Below are 13,402 nucleotides of genomic sequence, written 5' to 3' on the forward strand. Positions count from 1 at the left end.
ATTCCAGGCTGATGGGAGTCATGAGAGTGTTTGGGGATTACTGCAACCTAGAGTATACTTTGGTCTTAAATAGAGAGGCAAAGGGCCTTTTGTGTTTGTGAAAGATGTTAAAGGAGGGACTGGAGGAGTGGCTCAAGTGGTAGAACATCTGCCTAGCAAGTGCAAGGCCCTGAGTTCAAACCCCAAAAGTACCAAAAAAGGGAAAAGAATTAGTTGACCACACTTGGGTTTTTGTAAGATTATTCCAGTAACAATATGGACAGTGGATTTGAAGGGAACAGGACCAAAGTCTGGGATCCCAGTTAGGCAGCAGTTACAGTAGGCCAGGCAAAGAATGAAGAGGGCCTGGACTAAGACCATGGAGATGAAGATGTGGCAACAAGTTTCATGGAGAGAGATTTAAGAATGGAATTGGAAGGTTTAGTAAAATAATGTAGCTGGGAGGGGAGGGGGAAAGTTGAGCCTTTTTTGTTTCTGGCCTAGAGAACTGAGTAGAAAGAGTGCTATTCACCAAGATTGGTAATAGAGAACTAGGTACAGGCTTGAAAGATAAGTTTTGGACTTTTTGATTTTAGGTGGCTCCAGATGTTCAATATGCAGATGAATGTATGGGTCTGGAGCTCTGGGGCGATTGCTTGGTATCATCAGCTTATATATGTGGTTAAAACTGGATTTGAATGAGAGGAAGCATTCCCAATATGAAAAGAGCACTTAAGACAGGATTCATCAAAACATCAATAGTTAAAGGGGGAGGTTGAGAAAGAAAAGTTAGGGGATACTCACTAGGAAAGAGAAATACTACCTAAGCCCAGGAAGGGGTTTCAGGAGGAAGGGGTGAAAGCAGTTGTAGAGAGGGCCTCTGGAAAGTGGCCTGGTGTAGAGCCAGGGGCAGAACCCACATTTTCAGCTGAGAATGAGCTGTAGGAAGTCTACTTTGCAGGGAAATAGAGCTAATGTTGAGAAAGTAAATGTCAGACATAGCACACTCCTGGCATACTTCTTAGTTTAGGAAGGAAGATACATATTCCAGAAATTTAGATACTCTGGGGAACACATTCTAAATTTTTCTTTGCTACTAATACATACAATGGTACAAAAGAATAGGGTGTTACTAGTAGGAGCTTATGAAACAAAGGACAGTCTTCAATTCTTTAAACATCAATGAGGGGGAAAATAACTGAGGGCAGTTCTTATGATCTTCATATTATTTGAGCAGAGTTGGGAAAGACTGTAGGCTCTGGAGTAGCAAAGCCCTGAGTTCAAAACTTTGGATGTCACAACTGGTAGCCCATGTGTAATCTGGCCTGCAGATTTTTTTTTTTTGGTGGGACTGGAGTTTGAACCTCAGGGCTTCACATTTGCAAAGCAGATGCTTTACCACTTGAGCCATACCTCCTGCAGACTTAATTTTGTTTGTTATATACAGTGATTTCTTTTAATTTGAGTTGGCTGCTAACACTGAAATAGGAAATTTTATATTTTAAAAATGCTTTTTGGACTTCTCTTGGAAAGCCTGAGAGTCTGGGAGCATTGCACACTGGAGCAATCCTGGCAGAAGCTGGGCTGAGGCTGCCCCTCCCATTCACTGCAGTCCTGTGGCTGCTTCCAATAGGAATAAAAGCAGCCTTCTCATTTACCTTAGCTGCTAGGCTCCTGACTCAAAGTAAGCAGATATGGGGATTAGGGTAAAAGAAATAGGTGGGCATTTTAAATGTTTTCTATTTATAAGATCTGGGACCTTGTGGCAAAAAAAAAGTCCAAGGTTCATGATGTTTGACAGTCCTCAGTACACACTAGGAATTCTATCTTACTTTTTATATCTTACACACAAATATACAATGTTTACTCAAGTTTTCTCTGTAAGAAATCTGTTTCATCCTTATACAAACTGAGTAAGGTTATTTTCCACATAGCCTGTAAAGTTCATTAATTAGGTATTATGCTGAGGCCATCTGCAAACAGTGCTTAGACCTTTGTATTTAATGACCTTCCCACTCCTCACTGCTGCTTTGGTGATTTCTAGGGTAGTTAAAACATGAACTTACATGTTAACTTTTCCTCTCCTAAGAAATACCTTTGAAATTGAAGTTTAAAATATAATCTTCCTGATATAACTTAGATATAAAGTTTTATACTATATTATTTGGAAAACATTCTGTACCCTATGTGACGTTGAAGAATGTCATGAATCCAGAACTGTAGTATAAAATTTTATTCTTTGTAGTTTTGTGGAGTTTGAGGGTATTTTTAAGAAAAACCTATAATACAGAGAAAAGTGCTTATCTCATGCATGTATAGCTCAATGAATTTTTCACAATCAACATACTTATCCCAAACTGACCATCATCCAAATCAAGGAAAAGCATAGTATCAGCTCCTCAGAAGCTCCCCTTTAACTCCCTTCCAGTCATTTCCCATCCCCTACCCACTAAGCTGACTTCTAGTAGAAATCTTTATTTTTAAAGCAAGCAATATGGTTTGGTTTTTTTTTTTTTTTTTTTTTTGCATTGCTGGGAATCAAACTCAGGGTCTCATGCATGTTAGACAAGTGCTGTACCACTGAACTATACCCCCAGGCCTGCAGTTGTGTGTTAAGCAAACTGAAAGGCTCACAAGGAACATTGACTTTCTTAATATTCCTCATAAGAAATATAAAAGATGTCACCTTGGGCCAGATCAAAGACAGAGCACAGACCAAAGATTGCAGCTGCTGTGTTGTGTATGATCAATGAAACAAGGGTCCTTTTATGAGAGAGCAGGTCCATTCACTTCTTTACTGTGATCCTAACACAAGACACATACTTGACCATTCCAAACTACCTCTTTATCTTGCATAGTTCTGGTGCCAAAAATGTACTTAAACTTTACCCTTTTTTTTTTAATAAAATGACAGTATTCTGCCAATCTCTCCTAAATTGTTTCATTTTGAAGGTAAGTCCTCCGTGATTTAAAGTAGTTGTCCAGATGTGCATAGAGTAATTTCAAATGTGCTTAACAAATTAAAGGTGCTACAATTAATGTGATTTTTTTTAGTGAAAAATGTCATTTTCTAATAGCTTTCTCAATTTAGAAAATGATGGATTGTCTTCGTAAAGGTAGTAGTTTGTTATAAGAGTGTGTGTTTTGCTTATTTCTAAAATAAGATAAAACTCCAGATTCCTTCTTATAATAACATTATTATGATGACATCTATACTAAGTTAGCATGCCCGACTAGGGCTGACTCAGGTGCTAGATTATCCAAACTCTCCCAAGTGAGGACTGTGATGGGAACACTGACTCTCCCCTTTGAGACAAAGGGGCATAGTCCTGAAGTTCTGTGTCTAAGGAGCATTATTCTTTCTAGTTAGCCTTTCACTTATGTATATTTATGATTACATTTATTTATCATCCATAAGTCTTCAATCTAGTGGTCTTGTGCTTCCTGTTCCCTTTCAAAATAAAGTCCCTAACAGTATTAGCTACCCACAATGTGCATCAGGGAAGGCATTATAGATGAGTCACTTAGAGGGAAAATTGTGCAGAAAGAAATGTTTTTAGAAGTCACTAGTAAATGGTAGCCACCTCAGCATTGACCCTACCTAACCTAACTTCAGAAAAAAATCTTCAGTATAGAATAAGGGCTAAAACAAATACTTTCTGCCTGTACTTAATAAGCATTACATGATTTACTATCAGTCTATCAAATCCATAGACAGGGTGTTTTATAATTTGGATTAGCTGGTTAGAAGCCAGATAAACCAAGTTCTATCTCTGGTTGATTTTCCCTCTGCTTTTAATAACCAAGAGCAAACCATCGAAACTGCCTTTGTCCTTTTATCTTTTTCCTGGAATGTAAATAGTTATACTTACCTCTCGTAAATATCAGTGACTTGTACCTTCTGCAAGGATTCTAAATCCCTGTGTTTTAGAAAATGAATATAATGCCTAGTTTAATTATGTTATAATGCTATAATAAATAGAAAGTATTTTAACTTCTCAAGTTTAAAAGCACTCTTTAGAGATAGTCAAGAAAATGTATTTAATTTTTTTCCATTTTAACCTTGCCACAGGCACTAATAGAATTTTGGGGATCCTAGATATTGAAATAAAGCAGCAGGCTCAAAATACTTAGTAATGCAATAACTTGATATTCAACATGAATTATATAGTATTTATTTCAACTTTTGCATGTGATTTAATATTTTACATGTTCTTTGAGATAATATAAATTATGACAGCAGTATCAAATCTGTTTTTTTAAAAAAGAAAATCTTACTCATCAATTTTGTCATAGGATCAAGAAATGTCAGAAATTGTGAAAGCAAAACCAGAGGCCATGAACAAACAAATTGATATCAAAAATCCAGAACAAGAGGAGAAAATTATGGAAGATGATAAAAATATTGCTGCAGGTGACCCTGGTACAACCGAAGAGTCAGACGCTATCAAGGACAACTCAGCTGAAATCATTAAAGAGGTGTGATAATAGGTGCTTGTGTCTGAGATTCTGCCTAAGAGAAAGCCTGTGTGTCTCCTAGTCCCTGAAGATTCCATTTTCCTATGGGAGCAGAAATACTTCTATGAATAACTTCATTCATGTATCAGGGAAAGGCTTTGGCTAATTTATGAATCAAGCAGTCATTGTCTCTGGCACATTTTCCACACTGCTTGGTAGCTTTCTGTTCCTCTCATGAGTGGAAATTGACTATGGGCCAGGATAGTACACTAGTGGGAAATGAACCAGAAAATTGGGCACCAGTCTTTGAAATGCAAAGTTAAGTAGTCCTGGTGCTGGATGTGTATGTGCATGCATACATACATACATATATTTAAATGTATATGGACAAATGAAAATTGGTCACAGCATTATTTAAGGTTGTGATCAGTTCTTCACAGATGCCATCTACACAAAATTATGGACAGCAAGAATAGGAGGAGGTATCACTGGGGAGGCAAAGATCATCCTGAAAATGGGGTTAAGAATGCTAAAAACAATCTCCATTTGGCAGTTTTGCCTGAGAGTTTCCCCTGTTAGAAGATAATTGGTAGGTTTGAAATTACTTGTTTGCCAGCAGTAGTTAAGATTAATTTTAGAGGTATGAAATTCTGCAACCTAAACTGAATGACATTGTATTAATTCATTTTCACTTTTGGACTTCTCATGCAGAACATTGAGTTAGTCATGGCTTCTAGTTGATGCAGTGCTCTAATCCCTGCTCTGTGCAAGGCTCTTCCCTCTTATTTAAGTCCATTTCCTCTGAGCCCTATTCCTATCTCCCATTTCCCTAACACAGGCAACTACTGAAACATATTTGTCCTTTTATTTGAATGTACTTACAAAGCACGTATCACTTTTATGAATGTCTTTTAATTTATAAATTATTAATGTTCTATAGAGGTCATTCTCTTCCTTGGTTCCTCTTTTTCCAAGATTCCTTCCTCTCACTGAGGAAAAATGTTCTGAAAGTTACTGTTTTCTTTCTTTCTCTTTTAGAAAACATTTATAAGCTTAGGTCTGGGTGGTCCCTAAAAGTGTTTGAACATAGAAATCATTGAATACCAATTTGACAGTGTAAAATGTTGAGAAAAATCATACACTAGCTCATATTCTTGAAAAATCTTTTAGAATTCTTGAATCATAGTTTTTTAAATCATGCAGTTGTAAGCCAGTAGAACATTAGGTATCAGTTAGCATCTAAGGCCCCTTATTTTACAACAGCCCAGCAAAGTGAAGTAATCATTACACATTTATGTCATTTAGCTAGAGATAGGCTCTGGAGCCCTGCTTAAAAAACAAGACTAAGATTTCTAGCACAGCACAAATATGTTTTTGTCATATTGTTTCTCTCTTGTTTGTAGGAAGAAAAAGCCAGTCTAGAGGAACGGGCTATTCATGAATACAACGAAAATCCAAAAGGTATGAACACGTTTTTTAATTTTATTGTATCATTTTTACATTTACTTACATGTGTATACATTGTTTGGGCCACCTCCCACTCCCATCCCCACCCCCTGCTTCCAGGCAGAACCTGCCCCACCCTCTTGTTCTCTGATTTTACAGAAGAGAGAACATAGGAGATAGTAAGAAAGACATAGTGTTTTTGCTAGTTTGAGATAAAGATTGCTATATGGAGAAATTCCTAGCATTGCTTCCATGCACTTGTGTATTGCAACCCACATTGATTCATCTCTGCCAGGCCTCTTCACTACTTCCTGGTCCCCTTCCCATAGTGGCCTCTGCCAGTTTAAGATTACTTTATTCACTCCTATATACAGTGAGTATATCAACCACATTCAAGTTTTAGGTTTCCTTCCCTTTCCCTATTCCTCCTGTGGGCGTTTTCCCCTTAGTGTGTGACCCATGTCCAGATTTGTTTTGGGTCTATAATCCACATATGAGGGAGAACATGCAATTTTTGGCCTTCTGAGCCTGGCTAACATCGCTTAAGATGATGTTCTCCAGTTCCATCCATTTACTTGCGAATGACAAAATTTCATTCTTCTTTGTGGCTGAGTAAAATTACATTGTGGACACATTTGACTTCAAAAGCATATTTTTTAAAAGGCTGGATATATAACATACATAAATATATGCATATATATCCTGTGATTGGATCATTATAAGCTTACACACATATATTCTTTTTTATCATTTTTATTGTCACATGACCCTCATAACAAGTTATGAAATATGTAATACAGGCTTATCTGTTATTATTTATGACCACCACAGCTTTGTCACATATAAATACATTATTCCTGGATGTTCATGTATCAGTGTTCAGGGATTTGGGACAGCCTAAACTACCTTTTTTTCCTACTCAACCAGTACTATTAAGTTGGACTTTTACCCCAATCTCAATTTATATCTCTGGTGAATATAGAGAACTTCTTTGCCCAAGTTAAGATAACTAGGCTAGCCTAGAATCCCAGCAGCCATCCTTTTATTTCCCCCAGACACAGACCTGAGTCTCCACAGGCATTGGAGAGAAATCCTTTCCCAAGCCCAGCTGTTAAGGTCAGAGACAGGTGCCACAAAATAAAGGAAACTGGGATTGCCCTCAATACCTATATTTTTTTGACCCACATCATCTATGTTTTTGCTGTAAGACTGTAGTAACATATTTTTACACTGTCACTTCATGATGGGCTTTTTACTGTGTTCTCATTAGAAATAAGTGTCCATGGGCTAGGGATGTAGCTCAGTAGAAGAGTGCTTGTCTAGCATGGTAGAGCCCCTGGGTTCCATCCCCAGTACCTCAAAAAAAAAATGAAGGAAAAAACTATCCATGGTACTGGCTATCTAAGCTAAAATCCTTTTGTCCATTTCACATCTACAGAAAGGGTAGTAAGGTTTACAATATCTCAAGCAGAGTATTTATCACCTCTAATTATTCTTAGCATATAGCCTATATTGTCAAAGAGAAATTAGGTATAAGCTTTAAGTAGTTGATTAGCACATGTTCCATAAGTATACCTTTAAAGATCAGTATTCAACTACATAATGTGGATTAATTTGAAAAACCAAAACAATGTCCATTTGAGTGTAAAATATTATAACTGGGTATAAAAAGCAATTTATATCTTTACAGAAATCTTCTATAGCATTTCCTATGGCCTTTGTAATAGGAAATATTTGGATACTGGTTCTGTAAAAATTTTAACCATTAGTCAAATCATTCTCGGCATTTAGCCTTAACTCAGTTTTTAGGAAGCATATAGTGTAGTTATTACTCCAGTGGTAAGCTCTTTTTGTATTACCCCACAAATTAGGATTGATATAGTTTCACTGAAAACATCAATTCTTTTTCTTCTTAGTTAGAATAATATTTTAATGTATTCAATTAATAGGAAATATGTATGATCGTGCAAAGAGCAGTTCTTCAGAAGTTCTAGGAAGTAGTGACTCAACACCAACTAAAGACATAATAAAGCCCAAAAGAGTAAGTGGAATGAATTTTCCATTTTCACATGCATACCTAAAGTCTAAAACTAATCAGTGTTCTTCTTTTTCCAAATAATGGAATAGTTTTTGTCCCTCTGCAAAAAAAGAATAGTTTTCTGTCCTGTTACTAAAAGTTATATGCAGTGTTTTAATTTTTTGAACCACACAAACCATGTTATTATTTGGTTTTTTATATCACTTGCTTTACTCACCATTCCTTTTTACATCTGAGATATGTTTTCTGGGATCTTTATTCTTCCTAAAGAAATCCTTTGAAAGTTTTGTAATATATGTCTGTTGGTAATTCACACTTTGAGTTTCTGTACATCTCTATTTTTATCATAGTTCTTGAACGATAGTTTGGCTAGTCAGCAGGTATTTCCTTCCTATTAGTATCTGCTTCTATCGTTACTATTAAGACTATTGCTTTAGAGGACTGAGGGTATAGCTCAGTGGCAGAGTGCTTGCCTAGCATGTGCAAGGCCAGGGGCTTGATCCCCAGCACAGCAAAAAAAAACAACAAAAAAAAAACTCATTGCTTTAGTATAATTGCTGATAATTTTGTATATATTTCTTTCTGGCTGCTTTTTTAGGTTGTCTTTAATGTATTTCAGTTCACTGTGAGATGCCTAAGTGTGAACTTTTTACTTTAACTTGGAGTTTATTATATTACTCTTGAATCTAAGAATTCATTTCAATCATATTTTTAAAAAACTCCCATCCATTATGTGTTTAACTATTGCCTCTCTCCCCTTTTGAACTCTGACATATAACTTCATTCTGTTGTCCTTATCTTTTTAAATCAATTTCTTATCTTCTATGTGTAAGTGAAATTTTGGGTAATGTCAAGGCTTTTATTGATTTCAGTTTCTCTTTTGCCAAGACTACTGTGCTCCTTCACCTACCTACTGAGTTTCAGTTTTAACGATTATATTCTCACATTTGTAAGTAAAGTTCTATTTTGGTTCTTTTTCAATCTGTTTCTTTAAAATTAGTATCTTGTTTTGTGCTTTAAATAAATTAAACATACTTTTTTTCTATTCTGTATTTCTTAATTTCTGTGTCAGCCATCCTTAGTAGTCAAAAATCTATATGTTGCCTTGACTCCCTTGCTAATGGTGATGCATTTCCATGTGTGTTTTGAAATTTGGATTCTGAGTTTATGCTCAACTAGGAAGTTTTTGTGGAAATCCTATAAGACCTAGGTTAGAGTGAGTCCATCCATAGATAATGTTTATTAGAGACTCTGTCACTTCTGAAATGGCTTAAGAACTACTTCAGGTTAATGCTTCTGTTAAGGGTTGCCCACACATACTGGTAATATGAACCTCAAACTCACCTCCTCAAAACATTTTTCTTCCTCACTCAAGCCAAGCTAAGGGATGGACACAGTGGCTCACTCCTGTAATCCCAGCAACTCAGGACATGGAAATTGGGAGGATTATGGTTTGAGGCCAGCCTGGGCAAAAAATGTTAGACTCCATCTCAACAAGCCAGGCGTGGCGGTATACATCTGTCATCCAAGCTGTATGGTAGGCATAGGTACAAGGATAGCAATCTGAGGCAAGACCAACAAAAAATGCAAGACCTTTTTCTAAAAAGTAACTAAAGCCAAAAGGGTTGGGGCATGGCTCAAGTAGCAGAGGCCCTGAGTTCAAATTCCAGTAATGCCAAAAAACAAAAGTCCAACCCAAGAGAGGTATATCACATTTCCAATGTTTGTATGTGAACTTAAATTAAGTACATAGCCCTCAGAGGATTCCCACATTATGTAGGGGTCTCAGTTCCAGTTTCCCACATTTTGTGAGATGAAATCTATTAAAACCCAAGGGTCTAAATTAAGAGGCCAACCAATGGCATTTCACTGCTCACCTCTGAGACTTTTTGCTCCTTTATCATATTTTGGCTGCCAGGGATTTCCCTTAATTTTTTTTGTGAGTTTACCTGCACAGTATAAAATTACATTTTTATTCCTATTTATAGTTTCTTCTTATTGTGTAGTGGCAGAATTTTTTAGCACGTATATTCCTTCAGTATAGAAAGAACAGGAGTGCCTCCATTTTAATCTATAAACTCTTTTTTAGACCTTTTCAGGGTTACAACTTTTCACTCTAGTTCCTCTATTTTAAGGCTAGAAGTGAGCTATTATTATTAGCACCGTTTTGGTTTCTTAAAGAACCTAGTCTTCATCTAGTCTTTGTTTCCTGTTTTTTGGTTTTGGCATCTTGTCAGACCATTATTTGTATTGTAACCTGTTAGGAATCATATTTTTTCTCTGGCTAAATTCTTAAAGGTCCTAAGTCAGATGAAACTTTTGTCGTTATCTCCTGCATGTGGCCCTGTTGGCCACTCCCTTCTTACTATATTTTCCTCCCCTGACTTCCTTTTCCCAAACCTGCTACAAACTTCAGTCCTCAGTGCTGGCTTCTCCCCCTTCTCCCTGCCTCTCACACTTTGCTCGTCCTTAGTCTCTCTTCTTGTAGTGTCTTTTCTGCTTGCCAGAAATCCCTGGGTTACTTTCATCTTTTCACCTCTTATCTGCATATCTGCAGCCCTGACCTCCCCTGAGCAGCAGCTCCATATATCCCACTGCCTACTCAGACCCACAGGGCTCACACAGCCATCTTTTGATAGCACTAACATTTTGCCAGAGGTTCTCACCCACGTCATCCTTCTCCAAAATATCACATTAGAAATTCTCTGTAACCATGACACACTGGGGATGGCAGACATGCTCCCAAAATAACCCATACTGGTTACATTTAAATGTTAACAAAAAAGTGGTATCCTAGTTTTCATCTCTTTTTCCTCTTATAACACAGCAAAGTAAAATACTAAATTTATTCTTTGACAAAAAAAAATGATATTACCAAGATGTTGATGGTGTTGAAAGTTAGATCCTGAAAGATCTTGTTTAGTGTGAACTCATGATTGCATTTTGGAAAGGAAAAAGATTGATGAATGCTAAGAATGTACTATTGGACATGTGGTGCTCCATAAAGATGTGCTTAAATCATGTTCATACCTGTTCAAAATGATATGCCTACATCATAAGTGAATGGTTCACTTACTGAAATGAACTATTTTTCTTTGTGTGTGTGTTTTTTTCTAGATATTCCTCTTTAAACGGATGTCATTTCAGGGTCAGAAGATGACTCAGAATCGTAATGAACCACTCTCAGTGATAAGACCAATAGGTGATCAAATAGCTATACAAAGCAATGAGAAAGATGCCAGCCAGAGCCCAATGGGGCAAAACCTTCAGGAAACTATACCACCAAAGGCAGAGAAAGGAAAGTCAAAATCCTGTACAATACTATAAATCTATGTTTATGTTTTCATGGTCACCAAGCACATTCATAATTTATACTTGAAAAATGTTATGACTTCTGAAGGAAAATTTCTGATAAAACTTTTAAAGATATACGTTAATATGTTTGGTTTGGTTTGAACAGTATGACCAATTTTGATACTTATTTATGCTAATATTTTAAACAAGCAATTTCAAAATATGTGTGTCTCACACTCTCCTTGAAGTGTTGTGGCCTTAACTGTTCAGTGTTTATAAAACTATATTTTTATATGTCAAAATTGAATTAAGATATTTCATAGTTTTTGCTAAACATTTTTACTTCTTTATAATTTCATAACACAATGTTCACATCTCATGACACTTGTAACAGTTTTTAATGTGTTTGCAGTTTTTAAAAACTGAGGCAAAATTGTGACAAAGTTATTTTGATAAACTATCTAATTGGTTCTGCTGCTAAAATGGATGAGTTTGAATAAAATTTGAAGGTTATTTGGAGTTATCTATCCATTGATCAAATGAGCCTGTAGATCTTTGGGGATAAACTGAGTGTTGAAGTCTCTTTGCTTCCCATTTCTTTTCTTTAGGGAGGTAATTGGCATAAAAGCATGATAGATTATGTGGTATGATCTGGAGTGTTTGACCCTTCCACAGATTGCCACTATAATAGACCCAAGCATAGCCAAGCTTGCTCATTTCAACTGTCTCTAGCATTCACAGTGGTCATTAAGTTTGGTGGCTCAGTCACCCGCACACTGCCACAAGAAATAAGAGAAACCACCTTCATTTTCCCCATTCTAACGTGTGAATAAAACATTTTATTCTTTTTTATTTATTAGCATATTATAGTTACACTGGGATGCATTGAGACAGTTAAAAATGCTTACAATATATCTCAGATTCACCCCCTCCATCTTTCTCCTTTATCCTTCTTTCCCCCTTCTTAGAACAGTTTCAGCAGGTCTTGTTTCATTTTCATATATGAATACATATGAATGTACATATACATGTATATAAATACATATATATATGAATACAATATATATGAATACATACTTCTACCAAATTTGCCTTCCCACCCTTGCCTTATGCCCCCCACCACCAGTGGTACCAACCCCCAGTGGTACCAACCCCCGGACAGGACTTGTTTTACCTTCCTATCTTTCATTTAAAAAAAACACATTTTTGTTTGCTTATGATGTTTATACAGGGAATATCTTTGTGTCATTTCCTTACATATGTATTATACCCCGAATTGGTTCATCCCCTCCGTTATTCTCCTTTCTACCTTAGTCCTTCTTATGGTGATTTCAACAGATTTAAATGTTCCATATTTAGACTTGTATAGAAAGTATATCAACCATATTAATTTTCTTTACTTTCTTCATTTACCCTCCCGCTCCCATTGTGTCCTCTCTTATCATGACCTGTCTTACGTTCTTGTCCTTCGTTGTTTAGGTGTCTGTTCATTATTCAGTAGTTTTTTTGCCTTGGTATTTTACCAGTGAATGTATTGTGCTTAAGTCAATCTAATACCCCTCCACTACACTTCCTCACCTTTTTTCTCCTATCCTGTGTCGTTCAACATTTTGACCATTGTCCCATTTAAACAAAGAAAATGAAACTCCATCTTTGTGTTTTATGCACAAGGGTTGTAAGAATGTTAGTCTGGAGTAGATAATTGCAAACTGACTGGAGGTGTGGCTCAAGTGTTATACAGCTCCTGCTTTACAAGCACAAACCCGTGAGTTCAACCTGTCCCACACCAAAAAAAGTTTTAAATGGCTATTGTAACTACAGTAAGTAGTACAATATTATAAAAGTACTTTACCAAAACAAACTGTAGGAGCTAAGTGGAAGGAAAGCTCACAAGTGGTACTCAGACATGCCATGTGTGGTGGGTAGACTTCTAAGATGACTGGCCCCCCCAAGGATCCCACCTGTTGGTGCTACATGCCCTAAATAACCCTTCCCTCTGAGTATGAGTAAGACTATATGATGGAATGTCACTCCTTTGCTGAGGTTGCATTATGTGCAATGGTGGAAGATTTTGCAGATATAGTTAAAATTTCTAGTCAGGTGACCTTAACCTTAAATAGCCAATCCTTGGTGACCCTGACTTAATCAGGTTGATCCCCTTCAAAGAGGCTTGAGAAATCCACCATA

At 36.6% G+C, this 13,402-nt stretch overlaps 1 protein-coding gene across 8 annotated transcripts in view; it reads left to right on the forward strand.

Moving 5' to 3' along the window:
- Rpgr (retinitis pigmentosa GTPase regulator) overlaps positions 1-11,728 on the forward strand; it is a 44,665-nt gene extending 32,937 nt beyond the window's left edge. For 5 of the 8 annotated variants that reach the window (XM_074062406.1, XM_074062407.1, XM_074062408.1 and 2 more), the window contains 4 exons: positions 4,276-4,458; positions 5,841-5,898; positions 7,833-7,924; positions 11,039-11,728. In XM_074062406.1, the coding sequence (XP_073918507.1) occupies positions 4,276-4,458; positions 5,841-5,898; positions 7,833-7,924; positions 11,039-11,248 (543 nt within the window). In that variant the 3' untranslated portion in view covers positions 11,249-11,728. Of the gene's footprint in view, positions 1-4,275; positions 4,459-5,840; positions 5,899-7,832; positions 7,925-8,793; positions 8,871-11,038 lie in introns of all 8 variants that reach the window. The other 3 variants (XM_074062409.1, XM_074062410.1, XM_074062413.1) reach the window with 3 other exon arrangements.
- The last annotated feature ends 1,674 nt before the right edge of the window (positions 11,729-13,402 follow it).

Source organism: Castor canadensis, chromosome X, assembly GCF_047511655.1.
Source record: "Castor canadensis chromosome X, mCasCan1.hap1v2, whole genome shotgun sequence".
In the NCBI taxonomy this organism is placed as follows: domain Eukaryota; kingdom Metazoa; phylum Chordata; class Mammalia; order Rodentia; family Castoridae; genus Castor; species Castor canadensis.